Raw genomic sequence first — 24521 nt, 5'->3', positions numbered from 1 at the left:
TTTGGGAGGAATCCTGTGCATAGTGTAATGGTGTGTAGGAAATAGCTGCCATTTTGGGAGGAATCCTGTGCATAGTGTAATGGTGTGTAGGAAATAGCTGCCATTTTGGGAGGAATCCTGTGCATAGTGTAATGGTGTGTAGGAAATAGCTGCCATTTTGGAGGAAGCCTGTGCATAGTGTAATGGTGTGTAGGAAATAGCTGCCATTTTGGGAGGAATCCTGTGCATAGTGTAATGGTGTGTAGGAAATAGCTGCCATTTTGGAGGAAGCCTGTGCATAGTTTTGTTATTTTTTTATAACATGTTTTGATTTTTCTAGTTATTGAGGGCTCCAAAGCAGACTGGATCTGCATGGTCCCAAGTGGAGCAGCGGTCTCAGGCTAGAGGCGCCATTACAGACCCTGGTTCGATCCCGGGCTGCATCACAGCAGTCGTTCAGGTTTGGCCGGGGTAGGCCGTCATTGTAAAAAATAGTTTGCTCCTAACTGACTTACCTGGTTAAATAAAGAATCACAAGACTACAGAATAGAGCCTCACCAGGAATGTGTGTGACAATGTAGAGGCTATTTTCTAAACTAGGTCACCTCTTTGCCTGACAACCAGACTGTGATACCTCTGGTTCAAAGTCTGTGATTAATGCCATACATTTGTTTGGAAAATACCTCTCACAAACCAGAATGTTAAATATAATTATATTTAAACAGGGAGGAAGGTGAGACTATGTATCCACAGAGAAGTATAACTAAGTCACCTGTTCAGAGCGCAGGTCACCTGAGACATGCGCACCAGATGAAAACAGACGCGTTCATACCTGCCGAGATCGTGCACGTGTTTACATGGTTCTATCTACGCATGCTTCAGGTGAGCGCTTTGAAAAGTTGATCTAATTCTACTTTCCTGCGGATATATTCTCTCACGTTCCTTCCTCCAAAAAAGGACCAACCGCACGGACAAGCAAGTTCACATATAATTTAATTCAATATACTGTCTGGAAACAACTTTCCTGATCATTAATTTCTGCCTGACATAAGAATTCATTGCAAATTCAACATCGGGGCTTCAGGCTAATCACATCATTGCATGGTTCCATAGCCAATGTGAAAGCCTATGTCAAAATGATTGCATCGGTTACGTTTAATGATGGCGAGACGAAGTTCTATCTCATGTAGTACACTACTTTTGACTGCATTGAACTAGATAGGGAATTGGGTGTCGTTTTAAGACGTATTTCCTCAGGATCAAGGGGCGCTGTGCTGCTGTTTATTCTTGCTCTGGCTTTGCGGCCTTTTCTGTTGTCTGGAAAAGCCCTCTCACAAGGTTATGAAATGAGTGTCGTTTTGACTTAACCGTGGAGCTCGTTTTTTAATGCCGGACTCGGTCACTATTCGGATGGGTTGAGCCAAGATGTCGTGCTTTTTACTGCTGTCGCAGCTCCGGTAACCGTTCCTCATGTTAACCCTTGGGGGAGGAGGGATTCTTGAGTGCTGTCGCACAACTATTACTTTCCGACTTCTGCTGTTCGAGTCTGGCAACAACAGAACTGGAAGTGGTTGTGGGTTCTGGTTTTCACGGCGAGACTTGTAAAATCTCATTTTTTTAAAAGGCGATCGTTGTAAATGATCTCTCTGTGTGTGTGAGAGAGAGAGAATGAGGGATACCAACGGGAGGATTTCGTGGCACTACTCGGGATGATGGGAATTCCACCGGTGAGTATAGTTTATACCGTGGGTTTGTTTTTCCATGTAATCTAGTCTCTGACGGTACACAGTCACTCGGCTTCGGCCATTGTGTCCTAATGCTGGCGATTATGTATTATATTTATGGCAGTCTGGAAGTCCTCATTATAAGATCTGATAGGGACATGTTATAAAGATGACGCATATGTGACTAATTGTAACATTGCCTACTTCAGTATCTTGTCTCTCGTTAGCCGCCAAACGTGGAGTAGCAAAGCCACACAAACAACATTAGCAAGCCAGCTAACCGACGGGATATAACGCCAGCTAATGTCCAGGCTGGTAGTGGACTACATTTAGGCTGCTTTAGCGTGTCAGCTTTGTTCAGAAACAATCGGTGCCCCAGGCTTTTAGCCATAATAATAATATAGGACGATATGCCTGTCCATGATCACAGCAACACAGTAGCCCCTGGCAACATTATACTGGTGATTTACAGGCGACAATATATCCGTTGTCCACAACAGCTACTTGGAGACATTATCTCTGGTGTTGCTATTTAGCTACATTTGATCGTGTTGATACAACATTGTAGCCTTCACGTTATTGACTGTAACTTGTGCTGCCTCTGCATCACATTTAGGTTTTAGCTACTAGCATAGGACCCCAGCATCAGACCCTTGTGCTGATGGCAAACCCCATAAACTGCCTGGCCACAAGTTAACCATAAACAACTAACTAGCTGTTGCTTCTTTTAATGATAGCTAAGCTATGTTATAGTATATTATGAAATGTCACGACCTAGGGTTCCATTATTGTTGACAAGGTACTGAATGTGACCTAAGTGGAGCTTATTTTTGGCCTGTTATGGCTTCAACTACTTCACACAGCTGTTGTTGGGTAAGTGGTTCCTGGAGTGAAGTAGTAGCTTACTTTCAAGAGGCCAGACTAACTATCAACTGTTTAATGGAATAATAATAATAATAACAATAATAATATTTATTATTATTATTATTATTATTAAGTATTGAACTGATTCCTTGTGTAGGATGGTTGTGTTAGAGTAAGTGGAAGATCCTGGCCAATCCAAGAATCTAGGTGACGTATTTATCAAGCGTCTTGAAGTTGGATTGCAGATTGATCCGTTCAGCCTTTGTAGATCCCCATTTTTAAAAAGTGGACATGGATCAGTTCCCTTATTCACAAAACATATCAGAAAAGGTTCCAGGAATCCAGTTAACCTGTTTTATAAGACTAAAAATACTCCCAGCTCAGAGTAGGTTTTAGGGTGATTTGTTAAGCCACTGCTCAGAGTTGGTTTTAGGATGGTGATAAGACACTGCTCAGAGTAGGTTTTAGGGTGATTTGTTAAGCCACTGCTCAGAGTTGGTTTTAGGATGATAAGATGCTGCTCAGAGTAGGTTTTAGGGTGATTTGTTAAGCCACTGCTCAGAGTTGGTTTTAGGATGATAAGATGCTGCTCAGAGTAGGTTTTAGGGTGATTTGTTAAGCCACTGCTCAGAGTTGGTTTTAGGATGGTGATAAGACACTGCTCAGAGTAGGTTTTAGGGTGATTTGTTAAGCCACTGCTCAGAGTTGGTTTTAGGATGGTGATAAGACGCTGCTCAGAGTTGGTTTTAGGATGGTGATAAGACACTGCTCAGAGTAGGTTTTTAGGAGGACGATAAGATGCTGCTCAGACAAACTCTTGAGTCAGGAGTAAAATCACCTTGTAAAATTTTGTCAGCTGGTAAACACGACAGTTTGAGCTACTGCCGAAGGAAAGATGGCTGACCCTTGTTCACAGTTATTAGCTTAGTGCAGTGGTCACCAACCCTTTGATCGACTGGTCGGTCTCCAAGGCATTCCTAGTCGATCGCCAAACATTTCTGTAAAAAAACAAACAAAGATGGCTCTTTTTTTATTATTTGTTTTGTGTTGTTGGCGGTACGTGCACTTGATTTAGCAGATTTAGTGTCGGAAGGCAAAGTGTTCCCATTTTGAATCATTTCATGTGTCTGAAGACTTCTACACGCCAGGCCTTGAGAACAAGTGCACCTACAGGCCTACCGTTGGCCAATCGGGATAGCTCTGATCACCTTGACTGCACCGTTTCCTCGAGCCATAGACTGTAAAAAGAGAACCTTGAGCTCACTGACAAGTTGATACTGTGAGATTTCAAAACTGTTAAAACCATGTGAAGGCTTCAACGAATACAGAGGCGCGCTGCTGTTTTTATGACTACGTTCAAGTTGTTACTCAGCACTGTCAACACGTTGTTCAACACTTTTTATTTTTATTAGCTATAAAATGCGGTTTCTCCCTACTTCCACTCATGCTACAACCTGCCCTGCAGCTGTCATGAATGACTACAACCTGCCCTGCAGCTGTCATGAATGACTACAACCTGCACTGCAGCTGTAATGAATGACTACAACCTGCCCTGCAGCTGTCATGAATGACTACAACCTGCCCTGCAGCTGTCATGAATGACTACAACCTGCCCTGCAGCTGTAATGAATGACTACAACCGGCCCTGCAGCTGTAATGAATGACTACAACCGGCCCTGCAGCTGTAATGAATGACTACAACCGGCCCTGCAGCTGTCATGAATGACTACAACCGGCCCTGCAGCTGTCATGAATGACTACAACCGGCCCTGCAGCTGTCATGAATGACTACAACCTGCCCTGCAGCTGTCATGAATGACTACAACCTGCCCTGCAGCTGTCATGAATGACTACAACCTGCCCTGCAGCTGTCATGAATGACTACAACCGGCCCTGCAGCTGTAATGAATGACTACAACCGGCCCTGCAGCTGTAATGAATGACTACAACCGGCCCTGCAGCTGTCATGAATGACTACAACCGGCCCTGCAGCTGTCATGAATGACTACAACCTGCCCTGCAGCTGTAATGAATGACTACAACCTGCACTGCAGCTGTAATGAATGACTACAACCTGCCCTGCAGCTGTCATGAATGACTACAACCTGCCCTGCAGCTGTAATGAATGACTACAACCTGCCCTGCAGCTGTATTGAATGACTACAACCTGCCCTGCAGCTGTAATGAATGACTACAACCTGCCCTGCAGCTGTATTGAATGACTACAACCTGCCCTGCAGCTGTCATGAATGACTACAACCTGCACTGCAGCTGTAATGAATGACTACAACCTGCCCTGCAGCTGTATTGAATGACTACAACCGGCCCTGCAGCTGTATTGAATGACTACAACCTGCCCTGCAGCTGTCATGAATGACTACAACCTGCCCTGCAGCTGTCATGAATGACTACAACCGGCCCTGCAGCTGTAATGAATGACTACAACCTGCCCTGCAGCTGTCATGAATGACTACAACCTGCACTGCAGTTGTCATGAATGACTACAACCTGCCCTGCAGCTGTAATGAATGACTACAACCGGCCCTGCAGCTGTCATGAATGACTACAACCTGCCCTGCAGCTGTAATGAATGACTACAACCTGCCCTGCAGTTGTCATGAATGACTACAACCTGCCCTGCAGCTGTCATGAATGACTACAACCTGCCCTGCAGCTGTCATGAATGACTACAACCTGCCCTGCAGCTGTCATGAATGACTACAACCTGCCCTGCAGCTGTCATGAATGACTACAACCTGCCCTGCAGCTGTAATGAATGACAACAACCTGCCCTGCAGCTGTCATGAATGACTACAACCGGCCCTGCAGCTGTAATGAATGACTACAACCTGCCCTGCAGCTGTAATGAATGACTACAACCTGCCCTGCAGCTGTAATGAATGACTACAACCTGCCCTGCAGCTGTAATGAATGACTACAACCTGCCCTGCAGCTGTAATGAATGACTACAACCTGCCCTGCAGCTGTAATGAATGACTACAACCTGCCCTGCAGCTGTAATGAATGACTACAACCTGCCCTGCAGCTGTCATGAATGACTACAACCTGCCCTGCAGCTGTCATGAATGACTACAACCTGCCCTGCAGCTGTCATGAATGACTACAACCTGCCCTGCAGCTGTAATGAATGACTACAACCTGCCCTGCAGCTGTCATGAATGACTACAACCTGCCCTGCAGCTGTAATGAATGACTACAACCTGCCCTGCAGCTGTCATGAATGACTACAACCTGCCCTGCAGCTGTCATGAATGACTACAACCTGCCCTGCAGCTGTAATGAATGACTACAACCTGCCCTGCAGCTGTAATGGATGACTACAACCTGCCCTGCAGCTGTCATGAATGACTACAACCGGCCCTGCAGCTGTAATGAATGACTACAACCTGCCCTGCAGCTGTAATGAATGACTACAACCTGCCCTGCAGCTGTAATGAATGACTACAACCTGCCCTGCAGCTGTAATGAATGACTACAACCTGCCCTGCAGCTGTAATGAATGACTACAACCGGCCCTGCAGCTGTCATGAATGACTACAACCTGCCCTGCAGCTGTAATGAATGACTACAACCTGCCCTGCAGTTGTCATGAATGACTACAACCTGCCCTGCAGCTGTCATGAATGACTACAACCTGCCCTGCAGCTGTAATGAATGACTACAACCTGCCCTGCAGTTGTCATGAATGACTACAACCTGCCCTGCAGCTGTCATGAATGACTACAACCTGCCCTGCAGCTGTCATGAATGACTACAACCTGCCCTGCAGCTGTCATGAATGACTACAACCTGCCCTGCAGCTGTCATGAATGACTACAACCTGCCCTGCAGCTGTAATGAATGACAACAACCTGCCCTGCAGCTGTCATGAATGACTACAACCGGCCCTGCAGCTGTAATGAATGACTACAACCTGCCCTGCAGCTGTAATGAATGACTACAACCTGCCCTGCAGCTGTAATGAATGACTACAACCTGCCCTGCAGCTGTAATGAATGACTACAACCTGCCCTGCAGCTGTAATGAATGACTACAACCTGCCCTGCAGCTGTAATGAATGACTACAACCTGCCCTGCAGCTGTAATGAATGACTACAACCTGCCCTGCAGCTGTAATGAATGACTACAACCTGCACTGCAGCTGTAATGAATGACTACAACCTGCCCTGCAGCTGTATTGAATGACTACAACCTGCCCTGCAGCTGTATTGAATGACTACAACCTGCCCTGCAGCTGTCATGAATGACTACAACCTGCCCTGCAGCTGTCATGAATGACTACAACCTGCCCTGCAGCTGTATTGAATGACTACAACCTGCCCTGCAGCTGTATTGAATGACTACAACCTGCCCTGCAGCTGTCATGAATGACTACAACCGGCCCTGCAGCTGTATTGAATGACTACAACCTGCCCTGCAGCTGTATTGAATGACTACAACCTGCCCTGCAGCTGTCATGAATGACTACAACCTGCCCTGCAGCTGTATTGAATGACTACAACCTGCCCTGCAGCTGTATTGAATGACTACAACCTGCCCTGCAGCTGTCATGAATGACTACAACCGGCCCTGCAGCTGTATTGAATGACTACAACCTGCCCTGCAGCTGTCATGAATGACTACAACCTGCCCTGCAGCTGTCATGAATGACTACAACCTGCCCTGCAGCTGTAATGAATGACTACAACCTGCCCTGCAGCTGTAATGAATGACTACAACCTGCCCTGCAGCTGTCATGAATGACAACAACCTGCACTGCAGCTGTCATGGATGACTACAACCTGCCCTGCAGCTGTAATGAATGACTACAACCTGCCCTGCAGCTGTCATGGATGACTACAACCTGCCCTGCAGCTGTAATGAATGACTACAACCTGCCCTGCAGCTGTAATGAATGACTACAACCTGCCCTGCAGCTGTCATGAATGACAACAACCTGCACTGCAGCTGTCATGGATGACTACAACCTGCCCTGCAGCTGTAATGAATGACTACAACCTGCCCTGCAGCTGTCATGGATGACTACAACCTGCCCTGCAGCTGTAATGGATGACTACAACCTGCCCTGCAGCTGTAAGGAATGACTACAACCTGCCCTGCAGCTGTAATGAATGACTACAACCTGCCCTGCAGCTGTCATGGATGACTACAACCTGCCCTGCAGCTGTAATGAATGACTACAACCTGCCCTGCAGCTGTCATGGATGACTACAACCTGCCCTGCAGCTGTAATGGATGACTACAACCTGCCCTGCAGCTGTAAGGAATGACTACAACCTGCCCTGCAGCTGTAATGAATGACTACAACCTGCCCTGCAGCTGTCATGGATGACTACAACCTGCCCTGCAGCTGTAATGAATGACTACAACCTGCCCTGCAGCTGTCATGGATGACTACAACCTGCCCTGCAGCTGTAATGGATGACTACAACCTGCCCTGCAGCTGTAATGGATGACTACAACCTGCCCTGCAGCTGTAATGGATGACTACAACCTGCCCTGCAGCTGTAATGGATGACTACAACCTGCCCTGCAGCTGTCATGAATGACTACAACCTGCCCTGCAGCTGTCATGAATGACTACAACCTGCACTGCAGCTGTCATGAATGACTACAACCTGCCCTGCAGCTGTCATGAATGACTACAACCTGCCCTGCAGCTGTAATGGATGACTACAACCTGCCCTGCAGCTGTCATGAATGACTACAACCTGCCCTGCAGCTGTAAGGAATGACTACAACCTGCCCTGCAGCTGTAATGAATGACTACAACCTGCCCTGCAGCTGTCATGGATGACTACAACCTGCCCTGCAGCTGTAATGAATGACTACAACCTGCCCTGCAGCTGTCATGGATGACTACAACCTGCCCTGCAGCTGTAATGGATGACTACAACCTGCCCTGCAGCTGTAATGGATGACTACAACCTGCCCTGCAGCTGTAATGGATGACTACAACCTGCCCTGCAGCTGTAATGGATGACTACAACCTGCCCTGCAGCTGTCATGAATGACTACAACCTGCCCTGCAGCTGTCATGAATGACTACAACCTGCACTGCAGCTGTCATGAATGACTACAACCTGCCCTGCAGCTGTCATGAATGACTACAACCTGCCCTGCAGCTGTAATGGATGACTACAACCTGCCCTGCAGCTGTCATGAATGACTACAACCTGCCCTGCAGCTGTCATGAATGACTACAACCTGCCCTGCAGCTGTAATGGATGACTACAACCGGCCCTGCAGCTGTAATGGATGACTACAACCGGCCCTGCAGCTGTATTGAATGACTACAACCTGCCCTGCAGCTGTAATGGATGACTACAACCTGCCCTGCAGCTGTATTGAATGACTACAACCTGCCCTGCAGCTGTAATGGATGACTACAACCTGCCCTGCAGCTGTATTGAATGACTACAACCTGCCCTGCAGCTGTAATGGATGACTACAACCTGCCCTGCAGCTGTATTGAATGACTACAACCTGCCCTGCAGCTGTAATGGATGACTACAACCTGCCCTGCAGCTGTAATGGATGACTACAACCTGCCCTGCAGCTGTATTGAATGACTACAACCTGCCCTGCAGCTGTAATGGATGACTACAACCTGCCCTGCAGCTGTAATGGATGACTACAACCTGCCCTGCAGCTGTAATGGATGACTACAACCTGCCCTGCAGCTGTCATGAATGACTACAACCTGCCCTGCAGCTGTAATGGATGACTACAACCTGCCCTGCAGCTGTAATGAATGACTACAACCTGCCCTGCAGCTGTCATGAATGACTACAACCTGCCCTGCAGCTGTAATGAATGACTACAACCTGCCCTGCAGCTGTAATGGATGACTACAACCTGCCCTGCAGCTGTAATGAATGACTACAACCTGCCCTGCAGCTGTAATGGATGACTACAACCTGCCCTGCAGCTGTAATGAATGACTACAACCTGCCCTGCAGCTGTAATGGATGACTACAACCTGCCCTGCAGCTGTAATGAATGACTACAACCTGCCCTGCAGCTGTCATGAATGACTACAACCTGCCCTGCAGCTGTATTGAATGACTACAACCTGCCCTGCAGCTGTAATGGATGACTACAACCTGCCCTGCAGCTGTAATGGATGACTACAACCTGCCCTGCAGCTGTCATGAATGACTACAACCTGCCCTGCAGCTGTCATGAATGACTACAACCTGCCCTGCAGCTGTATTGAATGACTACAACCTGCCCTGCAGCTGTAATGGATGACTACAACCGGCCCTGCAGCTGTATTGAATGACTACAACCTGCCCTGCAGCTGTAATGGATGACTACAACCGGCCCTGCAGCTGTATTGAATGACTACAACCTGCCCTGCAGCTGTCATGAATGACTACAACCTGCCCTGCAGCTGTAATGGATGACTACAACCTGCCCTGCAGCTGTAATGGATGACTACAACCTGCCCTGCAGCTGTCATGAATGACTACAACCTGCCCTGCAGCTGTCATGAATGACTACAACCTGCCCTGCAGCTGTAATGAATGACTACAACCTGCCCTGCAGCTGTCATGAATGACTACAACCTGCCCTGCAGCTGTCATGAATGACTACAACCGGCCCTGCAGCTGTCATGAATGACTACAACCTGCCCTGCAGCTGTCATGAATGACTACAACCTGCCCTGCAGCTGTATTGAATGACTACAACCTGCCCTGCAGCTGTAATGGATGACTACAACCGGCCCTGCAGCTGTATTGAATGACTACAACCTGCCCTGCAGCTGTAATGGATGACTACAACCGGCCCTGCAGCTGTATTGAATGACTACAACCTGCCCTGCAGCTGTCATGAATGACTACAACCTGCCCTGCAGCTGTAATGGATGACTACAACCTGCCCTGCAGCTGTAATGGATGACTACAACCTGCCCTGCAGCTGTCATGAATGACTACAACCTGCCCTGCAGCTGTCATGAATGACTACAACCTGCCCTGCAGCTGTAATGAATGACTACAACCTGCCCTGCAGCTGTCATGAATGACTACAACCTGCCCTGCAGCTGTCATGAATGACTACAACCGGCCCTGCAGCTGTAATGGATGACTACAACCTGCCCTGCAGCTGTAATGGATGACTACAACCGGCCCTGCAGCTGTAATGAATGACTACAACCTGCCCTGCAGCTGTCATGAATGACTACAACCTGCCCTGCAGCTGTCATGAATGACTACAACCGGCCCTGCAGCTGTCATGAATGACTACAACCTGCCCTGCAGCTGTCATGAATGACTACAACCTGCCCTGCAGCTGTATTGAATGACTACAACCTGCCCTGCAGCTGTAATGGATGACTACAACCGGCCCTGCAGCTGTATTGAATGACTACAACCTGCCCTGCAGCTGTAATGGATGACTACAACCGGCCCTGCAGCTGTATTGAATGACTACAACCTGCCCTGCAGCTGTCATGAATGACTACAACCTGCCCTGCAGCTGTAATGGATGACTACAACCTGCCCTGCAGCTGTAATGGATGACTACAACCTGCCCTGCAGCTGTCATGAATGACTACAACCTGCCCTGCAGCTGTCATGAATGACTACAACCTGCCCTGCAGCTGTAATGAATGACTACAACCTGCCCTGCAGCTGTCATGAATGACTACAACCTGCCCTGCAGCTGTCATGAATGACTACAACCGGCCCTGCAGCTGTAATGGATGACTACAACCTGCCCTGCAGCTGTAATGGATGACTACAACCGGCCCTGCAGCTGTCATGAATGACTACAACCTGCCCTGCAGCTGTAATGAATGACTACAACCTGCCCTGCAGCTGTAATGGATGACTACAACCTGCCCTGCAGCTGTAATGAATGACTACAACCTGCCCTGCAGCTGTAATGAATGACTACAACCTGCCCTGCAGCTGTAATGAATGACTACAACCGGCCCTGCAGCTGTAATGAATGACTACAACCGGCCCTGCAGCTGTAATGAATGACTACAACCTGCCCTGCAGCTGTAATGGATGACTACAACCTGCCCTGCAGCTGTAATGAATGACTACAACCTGCCCTGCAGCTGTAATGGATGACTACAACCTGCCCTGCAGCTGTAATGGATGACTACAACCTGCCCTGCAGCTGTAATGGATGACTACAACCTGCCCTGCAGCTGTCATGAATGACTACAACCTGCCCTGCAGCTGTATTGGATGACTACAACCTGCCCTGCAGCTGTCATGAATGACTACAACCTGCCCTGCAGCTGTAATGGATGACTACAACCTGCCCTGCAGCTGTATTGAATGACTACAACCTGCCCTGCAGCTGTCATGAATGACTACAACCTGCCCTGCAGCTGTCATGAATGACTACAACCTGCCCTGCAGCTGTAATGAATGACTACAACCTGCCCTGCAGTTGTCATGAATGACTACAACCTGCCCTGCAGCTGTAATGGATGACTACAACCTGCCCTGCAGCTGTAATGAATGACTACAACCGGCCCTGCAGCTGTCATGAATGACTACAACCTGCCCTGCAGCTGTCATGAATGACTACAACCGGCCCTGCAGCTGTCATGAATGACTACAACCGGCCCTGCAGCTGTCATGAATGACTACAACCTGCCCTGCAGCTGTAATGAATGACTACAACCGGCCCTGCAGCTGTAATGGATGACTACAACCTGCCCTGCAGCTGTCATGGATGACTACAACCTGCACTGCAGCTGTAATGAATGACTACAACCTGCCCTGCAGGTGTAATGAATGACTACAACCGGCCCTGCAGCTGTATTGAATGACTACAACCGGCCCTGCAGCTGTCATGAATGACTACAACCTGCACTGCAGCTGTAATGAATGACTACAACCTGCCCTGCAGCTGTAATGAATGACTACAACCTGCCCTGCAGCTGTATTGAATGACTACAACCGGCCCTGCAGCTGTAATGAATGACTACAACCGGCCCTGCAGCTGTAATGAATGACTACAACCTGCCCTGCAGCTGTAATGGATGACTACAACCTGCCCTGCAGCTGTAATGAATGACTACAACCGGCCCTGCAGCTGTATTGAATGACTACAACCGGCCCTGCAGCTGTAATGAATGACTACAACCGGCCCTGCAGCTGTAATGAATGACTACAACCTGCCCTGCAGCTGTAATGGATGACTACAACCTGCCCTGCAGCTGTAATGAATGACTACAACCGGCCCTGCAGCTGTAATGAATGACTACAACCTGCCCTGCAGCTGTAATGGATGACTACAACCTGCCCTGCAGCTGTAATGGATGACTACAACCTGCCCTGCAGCTGTATTGAATGACTACAACCTGCCCTGCAGCTGTCATGAATGACTACAACCGGCCCTGCAGCTGTATTGAATGACTACAACCGGCCCTGCAGCTGTCATGAATGACTACAACCGGCCCTGCAGCTGTATTGAATGACTATAACCTGCCCTGCAGCTGTATTGAATGACTACAACCGGCCCTGCAGCTGTAATGAATGACTACAACCTGCCCTGCAGCTGTCATGAATGACTACAACCTGCCCTGCAGTTGTCATGAATGACTACAACCGGCCCTGCAGCTGTAATGAATGACTACAACCGGCCCTGCAGCTGTATTGAATGACTACAACCTGCCCTGCAGCTGTAATGAATGACTACAACCTGCCCTGCAGCTGTAATGAATGACTACAACCTGCACTGCAGCTGTAATGAATGACTACACCTGGCCCTGCAGCTGTAATGAATGACTACAACCTGCCCTGCAGCTGTCATGAATGACTATAACCTGCCCTGCAGCTGTAATGAATGACTACAACCGGCCCTGCAGCTGTAATGAATGACTACAACCTGCCCTGCAGCTGTAATGAATGACTACAACCTGCCCTGCAGCTGTAATGAATGACTACAACCGGCCCTGCAGCTGTAATGGATGACTACAACCTGCCCTGCAGCTGTAATGGATGACTACAACCGGCCCTGCAGCTGTAATGGATGACTACAACCTGCCCTGCAGCTGTAATGGATGACTACAACCGGCCCTGCAGCTGTAATGAATGACTACAACCGGCCCTGCAGCTGTAATGAATGACTACAACCGGCCCTGCAGCTGTAATGAATGACTACAACCGGCCCTGCAGCTGTAATGAATGACTACAACCGGCCCTGCAGCTGTAATGAATGACTACAACCGGCCCTGCAGCTGTCATGAATGACTACAACCGGCCCTGCAGCTGTAATGAATGACTACAACCGGCCCTGCAGCTGTAATGAATGACTACAACCGGCCCTGCAGCTGTAATGAATGACTATAACCTGCCCTGCAGCTGTAATGAATGACTACAACCGGCCCTGCAGCTGTAATGAATGACTACAACCGGCCCTGCAGCTGTAATGAATGACTACAACCGGCCCTGCAGCTGTATTGAATGACTACAACCGGCCCTGCAGCTGTAATGAATGACTACAACCTGCCCTGCAGCTGTAATGAATGACTACAACCGGCCCTGCAGCTGTAATGGATGACTACAACCGGCCCTGCAGCTGTAATGAATGACTACAACCTGCCCTGCAGCTGTAATGAATGACTACAACAAAGTGTTCTGATAAGCTTCAATTGTTATTATGATTTACTTATCTTTAAAAAAAAATATATATATATAGTTTTTTTAGATCAAATAATATTTCGCTACCTGGACATGGGATTAACAACATGAATTGGTTCACGAGTCAGAAATAATGCAGTACAACTTGAGTTTCGTCATCAGCTGTCCTCTTTTCTCAATAACACAACAAAAAAGATTAGCACGCTCACTCGGCAAGTAATACAACATACCTGTGATCCTATACATGTTTAAATATCATTTCTACAACATACCTGTGATCCTATACATGTTTAAATATCATTTCTACAACATACCTGTGATCCAATACATGTTTAAATATCATTTCTACAACATACCTGTGATCCTATACATGTTTAAATATCATTTCTACAACATACCTGTGATCCAATACATGTTTAAATATCATTTCTACAACATACCTGTGATCCTATACATGTTTAAATATCATTTCTACAACATACCTGTGATCCAATACATGTTTAAATATCATTTCTACAACATACCTGTGATCCTATACATGTTTAAATATCATTTCTACAACATACCTGTGATCCTATACATGTTTAAATATCATTTCTACAACATACCTGTGATCCAATACATGTTTAAATATCATTTCTACAACATACCTGTGATCCTATACATGTTTAAATATAATTTCTACATGGTCTGAGAACATTGTGTTAGGGTTAGGCGATGACCAGTCTTTGCTGTTATGAGGTCAGGTGTAGGTATAGTAACTAACATCATACTACATACTCACTGCTACAAACCATGTAGCCTCCTGCACCTTCTCACACACACACACACACACACACACACACACACACACACACACACACACACACACGTCTCTGTGAGGACAGGAGCCTGTCCGGTTCAGATTGAACCCTACATTGTGTCTCAACGCTGGATGGAGTGAGCCAACCCTGCTGTGTCACTGCCCTGAGATGCTGGATGGAGTGAGCCAACCTTGCTGTGTCACTGCCCTGAGACGCTGGATGGAGCGAGCCAACCCTGCTGTGTCACTGCCCTGAGATGCTGGATGGAGCGAGCCAACCCTGCTGTGTCACTGCCCTGAGATGCTGGATGGAGCGAGCCAACCCTGCTGTGTCACTGCCCTGAGATGCTGGATGGAGCGAGCCAACCCTGCTGTGTCACTGCCCTGAGATGCTGGATGGAGCGAGCCAACCCTGCAGTGTCAATGCCCTGAGATGCTGGATGGAGCGAGCCAACCCTGCTGTGTCACTGCCCTGAGACGCTGGATGGAGCGAGCCAACCCTGCTGTGTCACTGCCCTGAGACGCTGGATGGAGCGAGCCAACCCTGCTGTGTCACTGCCCTGAGACGCTGGATGGAGCGAGCCAACCCTGCTGTGTCACTGCCCTGAGACGCTGGATGGAGCGAGCCAACCCTGCTGTGTCACTGCCCTGAGATGCTGGATGGAGCGAGCCAACCCTGCTGTGTCACTGCCCTGAGATGCTGGATGGAGCGAGCCAACCCTGCTGTGTCACTGCCCTGAGATGCTGGATGGAGCGAGCCAACCCTGCTGTGTCACTGCCCTGAGACGCTGGGTGGAGCGAGCCAACCCTGCTGTGTCACTGCCCTGAGACGCTGGATGGAGCGAGCCAACCCTGCTGTGTCACTGCCCTGAGATGCTGGATGGAGCGAGCCAACCCTGCTGTGTCACTGCCCTGAGACGCTGGATGGAGCGAGCCAACCCTGCTGTGTCACTGCCCTGAGATGCTGGATGGAGTGAGCCAACCCTGCTGTGTCACTGCCCTGAGACGCTGGATGGAGTGAGCCAACCCTGCTGTGTCACTGCCCTGAGACGCTGGATGGATGGAGCGAGCCAACCCTGCTGTGTCACTGCCCTGAGACGCTGGATGGGGCGGGCCAACCCTTACCATATACTGTACATCTCCAGCAGCATTTTCTACTAGCAACCTCCTGTGTCTTCCACCCTGCAGTGTGTGTGGGGAAGGGGGGGGGGGGAGCTTGCATCTCAAACTAAGTGGAAAATGTGTGGAGTCGGCTCCTTTTTGTAAAGCAGTCACCTCAGAATATCAGGTCTCTGGTGTAAAGCCTGTGTCTCTCCTCTCTGGTTTATTGTCCTTGTTTATACTGGCATGACCCTGAAGTTGAAACGGTGTAGGTTTTACTCTGGCCAGGAGTGTTACTGTAGTCCAGCTCCTATTGGCCGTGTTACTGTAGTCCAGCTCTACTTTTTTGCTCCTATTTCTCTCTACCGCTTCTCCCTGAAGTGTGCACTCGTTCACTACCACTTCTCCCTGAAGTGTGCACTCGTTCACTACCACTTCTCCCTGAAGTGTGCACTCGTTCACTACCACTTCTCCCTGAAGTGTGCACTCGTTGTGAGAGATACAGGTGATGTAAATGGACACAAACTACGGGCCATTTCTTGACGAGCTCAAGTGTGACATGTTTTTGTCGTTGCAGGTATGGGCGCTTGGCGCTGGCCAGACTGGATGAGGAAGTGAGGCTGAGAGAGAGGTCTGCAGAGAGACAACGGCTAACTGGGACTGCGGCAGGAGAGGACCTTTGGGCAGAGGAGAGAGAGAGCGGTCTGCAGAGAGACAACGGCTACCTGGGACTGCGGCAGGAGAGGACCTTTGGGCAGAGGAGCGAGAGAGCGGTCTGCAGAGAGACAACGGCTACCTGGGACTGCGGCAGGAGAGGACCTTTGGGCAGGTGAGAGAGGTCTGCAGAGAGACAACGGCTACCTGGGACTGCGGCAGGAAGAGGACCTTTGGGCAGGTGAGGGGGGAAGGGACTCAGAGAAGCTTTTGAGTAGAGACTACCTGGGACTGCTGCTGAAGACTACCTCTGGGCGGGGGGGAGAGGAGGGGGGCTGAGAGTAGCCTGGGTAGAAGAGACGACCTGGGACTGCTACTGGAGAGGACTTCTGGGGGGGGGGGGGAGTCATACTGATGGCTATGTTGTTAACCCTGTGGTATGAACAGGTTCCTGCAGCGTGTGTCAGGGTGGAGTTACCTGACCCATGGAGAATTACTTCCAGACAGAGGCCTTCAACCTGGACAAGGTGCTGGATGACTTTGAACAGAACCAAGGTGAGACCAATTAACCAATTAGCCAATTGTCAATGAAGCAATCAGATGTACTGTTGCTGGGCTGAGAGTCTCCTCTTCTCTCCAGAGTTTTATAGGACGTGTTATGTGGTTATTAAAGGAGGGTGGCGAGGGAATGCAGAGAATAGGATCAGCCTCTCCCTCAGGCTTCTGGGTAATTGGTGTCATATATATATATTTGAGTTGAGGTGTGTGCGAGCACTTGTCTGTGTTCCAAGTGTGTGACGTTCACGTGGTTCTTCATCTTTAAAGGGTGTTGAATCTGGAGTCCTTAGCGTGTGGAACTGCCACATCCGTTTCCCATCAGAATCAAACTTTATCTGTCACAAGCGCCCGAATGCAACCAGTGATATGCTTACTTACAAGCCCTTAACCAAGAGAGTTAAGAACATATTGACCTAATAAACAAAAGTAACACAATAACAACGCTATATATACTGGGGGTGCCAAGTCAATGTGCGGTTAGTTGAGGTAATTTGTACATGTAGGTAGGGGTATAGTGACTGCATAGATAATAAACAGCTAACAGCAGCAGTGTTAAAAACAGGGGCTGAGGGGGCAGCAGCATCAATGGAAATAGTTCACGTGGCCATTTGATTAAGTGTTGGCTTGGGGGATAGTAGCTGTTAAGGAGCCTTTTGGACCTGGACTTGGTGCTCCGGTACCGTTTACCTTAGCGGTAGCAGAGAGAACAGTCTGATTTGGGTGACTGGAGTCTGACACCGCCTAGAAAATAGGTTCTGGATGTTAGGAAGCTGATGTACTGGGCCGTACGCACTAGCCTTTTTGCCGCCAACTGCCAAGCAGTTGACATACCAAGCGGTGATGCAACCGGTCAGGAAGCTCTCGATGGTGCAGCTGTAGAACTTTTTGAGGATCTGGGGACCCATGCCAAATCTTTTCAGTCTCCTGAGGGGGAAAAGGCGTTGTCGTGCCCTCTTCACAACTGTCTTGGTGTGTTTGGACCAGGATAGTTTGTTGGTGATGTGGACATGAAGGAACTTAACTCTCGACCCGCTCCACTACAGCCCCGTCGATGTTAATGGGAACCTGTTCGGCCTGCCTTTTCCTGTGGTCCACAATCAGCTCATTTTGTATTTCTCACATTGATGGAGAGGTTGTCTCTGACCACCTCCCTATTGGCTGTCGGTAATCAGGGCCTACCACTGTTATGCCAGTTGGTCCGCGCATGCTTTGAGTACATTTCCTGGTAATCCGTCTAGCTCCGCGGCTTTGAATGTTGATCTGTTTAAAGGTCTTGCTCATATAAGCTACCGAGAGCGTTATCACACTGTCGTCCGGAACAGCTGATGCTCTCATGCATCCTTCAGTGTTGCTTGCCTCGAAGTGAGCATAAAAGGCATTTAGCTCTTCTGGTAGAGTTGTGTCACTGGGCAGCTCACGGCGCAGCGGTCTAAGGCACTGCATCTCAGGCGTCACTACAGACCCTGGTTCGATTCCAGGCTGTATCACAACCCGGCCGTGATTGGGAGTCCCATAGGGCAGCGCACAATTGGCTCAGCGTCGTCCGGTTTAGGGTTTGGCCGGGGTAGGCCGTCATTGTAAATAAGAATTTGTTCTTAACTGACTTGCTTAGTTTTTAATAAAATTAAAATCAACATCCGATGAGCGTCAGTCGTACAGATTAGTGTCCCACTCCTTGAAAGCAGCAGCTCTCTGAGCCTTTAGCTCAGTGAGGATGTTGCCTGTAACCCAAGGCTTCTGGTCGGGATATGTACACCGTCACTGTGGGGACGACGTCGTCAATGCACTTATTGATGAAGCCGATGACTAAGGTGGTGCATTCCTCAATGCCACGGGGTGAATCCCGGAACATTTTCCAGTCTGTCAAAACAGTCCTGTAGTGTAGCATCCGCGTCATCTGACCACTTCCGTATTGAGCGAGTCACTGGTACTTCCTGCTTTAGTTTTTGCTTGTAAGCAGGAATCAGGAGTATATATTTATGGTCAGATTTGCCAAATGGAGTGCGAGGGAGAGCTTTGTACGTGTCTCTGTGTGTGGAGTAAAGTTGGTCCAAATTTTTCTTCCTGGTTGCTGATGTGACAAACCGGATTTAAGTTCCTCCACTGCTTCTGGGTGAGCATTTTCTTGTTTGGGACAACCAGATGTTCCTTCAAACAACCAACGCTGTGGGCGTTTTAAAGTTAAATGTTACACACAAAATGTGACGATGCTAAATTCTAGCTGGTACCATCAGATGAATGTACATCGGAGTCATTTAGCAGATGCTCTTATCCATTAGTGAGTTCATACCAACTTGTACCTTTTTTTTCGTGCTTGTTCCCTTCTGGGAATCGATAAACCACAACCCTGGCGTTGCTCGCGCCAATGTCTTCTAACTGAGCCACACGGGACCAGTTGGCATGAGGTAACACAAGTGTATCAGACAATTTTAAATTTGTTGAAATAGTTAGATGTGTTCCAACACTTGTTCATGGATGGAAGTGTCCTTTAACTAACTAACTAGTCCAACAGCATGTCCTGATCATCAAAGCAACTATCAGGTCTATTTAACTGACTGGTGTATAGTCCACGTTATTGTGGCAAGGGTTAGAATCTCATGCACCCCCCCCCCCCCCCTTAAATATTGATTTACAGAGTATTGACCCCTTGACTTTTTCCACATTTTTGTTAGGTTATGGCCTTATTCTAAAAATTTATTAAATTAGTTTATTTCCTCATCAATCTACACATAATAGCCCATAATGAAGCTATGAGGCCAAAGGAATTGTCCGCAGAGCTCTGAGACAGGATTGTGTCAAGGCACAGATCTGGGGGAAGGGCACAGTGCCTATGTTATTCTTAAATTAAAGAAGTTTGGAACCACCAAGACTCTTCCTAGAGCTGACCACATTGCTAAACTGAGCAATCAGGGGAGAAGGGCCTTGGTCAGGGAGGTGACCAAGAACCTGATGGTCATTCTGACAGAGCTCCTCGGTGGAGATGGGAGAACCTTCCAGAAGGACAACCAGTTCTGCGTTTCTCCACCAATCAGGCCTTTATGGTCGAGTGGCCAGACGGAAGCCACTCCTCAGTAAAAGGCACATGACAGCCCGCTTGGAGTTTGCCAAAAGGCACCTAAAGGACTCTCAGATCATGAGAAACAACATTCTCAGTTCTGATGAAACCAAAGTTGACGCTTGGCATTCAGGCCAAAGACGTCACGTCTGGAGGAAACCAGGCACCGCTCATCACCTGGCCAATACCATCCTTCTGGTGAAGCATGGAGGAAGTGGCAACATCATGCTGTGGGTATGTTATTCAGCTGGGACTGGGAGACTAGTCAGGATTGAGGGAAAGATAAACAGAGCAAAGTACAGAGATCCTTGATGAAACCTGCTCAGGACCTCAGACTGGGGTGAAGGTTCACCTTCCAACAGGACAACGATCCTAAGCACACAGCCAAAGACAATGCAGGAGTGGCTTCGGGACAAGTCTTTGAATGTCCTTGAGTGGCCCAGCCAGAGCCTGGACTTGGCATCTCTGGAGAGACCTGAAAATAGCTGTGCAGCGATGCTCCCCATCCAACCTGACAGAGCTTGAGAGGATCTACAGAGGAGAATGGGAGAAACTCCCCAAATACAGGTGTGTCAAGCTTGTAGCGTCGTACCCAAGAAGACTCGAGGCTGTAATCACTGCCAAAGGTGCTTCAACAAAATACTGAGTAAAGGGTCTGAGTACTTACACTATCGTTCAAAAGTTTGGGGTCACTTAGAAATGTCTTTCTTTTTTTTAAAGAAAAGCAACATTTTTTTGTCCATTAAAATGATATCAAATTGATCAGAATTACAGTGTAGACATTGTCAATGTTTTAAATGACTATTGTAGCTGGAAACGGATGATTTTTAATGGAATACCTACATAGGCGTACAGAGGCCCATTATCAGCAACCATCACTCCTGTGTTCCAATGGAACGTTGTGTTAGCTATTCCAAGTTTATAATTTTAAAGGCTAATTGATCATTAAAAAACATTTTGCAATTATGTTGGCACAGCTGAAAACTGTTCTGATTAAAGAAGCAATAAAACTGGCCTTCTTTAGACTAGTTGAGTATCTGGAGCATCATCATTTGTGGGTTCGATAACAGGCTCAAAATGCCCAGAAACAAATAAGTTTCTTCTGAAACTCGTCAGTCTATTCTTGTTCTGAGAAATGAAGGCTGTTTCATGTGAGAAATTGCCAAGAAACTGAAATCCAGAACAACGCTGTGTACTACACTCTTCACAGAACAGCGCAAACTGGCTCTAACCAGAATGGAAAGAGGAGTGGAAAGAGGCCCCGGTGCACAACTGAGCAAGAGGACATGTACATTAGTGTCTGGGGGGGGAGGGGGGGACCAGTGGCGCCCGGGGGGGGACCAGTGGCGCCCGGGGGGGACAATCGTTTCACTTTTGTGGATCTCAGCTTCTTCTATTCCGACATCATTGTATACAGTGGATAGCACAGTACAGTGTCTACTGGGTGTTGTTGCTGACTGTGTCTATTTAAGACTAGTGCAGAGATCAGCAGTATAGGGTTGGAGCCATGCTGTGATGAAGCTGGATGGGTCATAAAGAGATTGTTTTTCTCCCCCGCTGTTCCTGAAAGGTGACTCACTGTCGGGTGTGTGTGTGTGTGTGTTATGGGAAGTGAATGTTCAGGAATGTCGTCGACTCCCACATTCCTCAGACTGTGTTCATGTACCAGAGTGATTGATGGGTCTCAGAGGAGAGAACAGGGGAGGAGGGATGGAAGAGCACACAGGGTGAACGGCAGAGGGCGAACGGCCTCTTACTGGCGCAGAGTCCACTATGGATGAAGCTTGCCCACCACTCAGTTTCATTTGCGGAGGCTTTCCATACACACAAACGGTGGGCAGGGTTTTGTATAGCTCAGGGTTGTCTGGGTTGTAGTCATTAAGGAAAACCGTTTACCATTTTTAAGAACTAAACGGAAGCAAACAGACACACTAGTTTCTTTTGGACAAATTCAGGTGGTTCCCTCTCCGTTCTGTTTGCTTCCGTTTTTTTAAGAAATGTTTTGTTTCAGAATCGGCCTAATGAGTACGCCCCAGGGCATGTTCAATACAAAAAAAACTACAAAAAAAAACGTTTTGGAAAGCTGCAGATAGAACTGACATGATTCCTTGAGTCAGAGGTTTGTTCTACATATCTATATGAACATTTGCCAACGTTGTGTCCTGCTGAACGCAGCCCTGGAATATGCTTGTCCCTATGTGAAGCCAAAGTAACAAATAATTAATTTTAATTTGTAAAGAGCCTTTCTCACACCCAAGGCACACATTTTAATGATGATGATGAAGATGATCCAGAACTGAGACAACAATCAAAGCTATATACGGGTGTCATCAGATCCGGAGGAGAACCGGATTAGCTGAGGTCCTTGAGAGCTTTTCTAAAGAGCACGTTCTTGAGCCTTAAGAGGACAGAGACCCTGCGGCCTCATAACTTAACGAAAATAGAAATGCAGTCATTTCAATCATTTTACTGTTAGTTTATATAAGGAAATCAGTCAATTCAAATAAATTAATTAGGCCCTGATCTGCAGTTGAGGCCAGTTGGATGTACTGCCAAATTCTCTAAGATGATGTTGGAGGCGGCTTATGGTAGAGAAATTAACATTAAGTTATCTGTAAACAGTTCTGGTGGACATTCCTGCAGTCAGCACGCCAAATGCACATTCCCTCAACCTGTGGCAATGTGATAAAACTGCACATTTTAGAGTGGCCTTTCTATCGTCCCCAGCACAAGGTTCATTTCTGTAATAATCATGCTGTTTAATCGGCTTCCTTGATATGCCACAGCTGTCAGGAGGATGGGTTGTCTTGGTAAAGGGAGAAATGCTCACTAACAGTGACGTAAATATTTGTTTAGTGCATTCAGAAAGTATTCAGACCCCTTGACTTAAACCACGTTTCGTTACAGCCTTATTCTTAAATTGATTTAATTGTTTTTTTAACCCCTCATCAATCTACACACTCCCCCATAATGACATCACAATACACCATAAAGATGAAGCGCAAACATTTTTTTATTTGTGCAAATGTGTTAAAAATGTAAAAACAGACCTTATTTACATAAATATTCAGACCCTTGTCTATGAGACTAGAAATTGAGCTCAGATGCATCCTGTTTCCATTGATCATCCTTGAGATGTTTCTACAACTTGATTGGAATCCACCTGTGGTACATTTAATTGATTGTACATGATTTGGAAAGGCACACACCTGTCTATATAAGGTCCCACAGTTGACAGGTGCGTATCAGAGTAAAAACCCAAGCCATGAGGTCGAAGGAATTGTCCGTAGAGCTCAGAGACAGGATTGTGTCGAGGCACAGATCTGGGGAAGGGTACCAATACATTTCTGCAGCGTTGAAGGTCCCCAAGAACACTGGCCTCCATTTTTTTAAATGGAACAAGTTTGGAACCACCTAGATTCTTCCTAGAGCTGGCCGCCGGGCCAAACTGACCAATCAGGGGAAAAGTCCCTGGTCTGGAAGATAACCAGGAACCTGATGGTCACTCTGTCAGAGCTCCAGAGTTATTCTGGAGATGGGAAACCTTCCAGAAGGAGAACCATCTCTGCAGCACTTCACCAATCAGGCCTTTATGGTAGAGTGGCCAGATGGAAGCCACTCCTCAGTAAAAGGCACATGACAGCCCACTCGGAGTTTGCCAAGACGCACCTAAAGGACTCTCAGACCATGAGAAACAAGATTCTCTGGTCTGATGAAAGCAAGGTTGAACTCTGGCCTGAATGCCAAGCATAACGTCTGGAGGAAACCTGGCACCATCCCTACGGTGAAGCATGGTGGTGGTAGCATCATGCTGTGGTGATGTTTTTCAGTTGCAGGGACAAGGAGACTAGTCAGGATCAAGAGCGAGATGAACGGCGCAAACTACAGAGATCCTTGACGATAATCTGATCCAGAGCGCTCAGGACCTCAGACTGGGGGTGAAGATTCACTTTCCAACAGGACAAAGAGCCTAAGCACACAGCCAAGACAACGTAGGAGTGGCTTCGGTAGTCAGGTAGTCTCTGAATGTCCTTGAGTGGGTGCAGCCAGAGCCTGGACTTGAACCCACCCGTATGAACATCTCTGGAGAGACCTGAAAATAGCTGTGCAGCAACGCTCCCCATCCAACCTGACAGAGCTTGACAGGATCT

At 47.8% G+C, this 24521-nt stretch overlaps 1 protein-coding gene across 11 annotated transcripts in view; it reads left to right on the top strand.

Annotated features, from left to right (window-relative positions):
- The first annotated feature begins 754 nt into the window (after nucleotides 1–754).
- The window catches only part of LOC110530883 (zinc finger FYVE domain-containing protein 9), a 46474-nt gene continuing 22707 nt past the window's right edge, over nucleotides 755–24521 (top strand). For 4 of the 11 annotated variants that reach the window (XM_090182969.1, XM_036986705.2, XM_090182967.1 and 1 more), the window contains exons 1-3: nucleotides 823–1706; nucleotides 16681–16998; nucleotides 17205–17312. In XM_090182969.1, the coding sequence (XP_090039095.1) occupies nucleotides 17243–17312 (70 nt within the window). In that variant the 5' untranslated portion in view covers nucleotides 823–1706; nucleotides 16681–16998; nucleotides 17205–17242. Of the gene's footprint in view, nucleotides 1707–16680; nucleotides 16999–17204; nucleotides 17313–24521 lie in introns of those variants that run through there. The other 7 variants (XM_090182970.1, XM_090182966.1, XM_090182968.1 and 4 more) reach the window with 4 other exon arrangements.

Source organism: Oncorhynchus mykiss, chromosome 8 (assembly GCF_057628025.1).
Source record: "Oncorhynchus mykiss isolate SJ-2025 chromosome 8, ASM5762802v1, whole genome shotgun sequence".
NCBI classification, from domain to species: Eukaryota; Metazoa; Chordata; class Actinopteri; order Salmoniformes; family Salmonidae; genus Oncorhynchus; species Oncorhynchus mykiss.
Note: the sequence above shows the minus strand (reverse complement) of the source record. Positions and strands in the feature narration are given on the sequence as shown.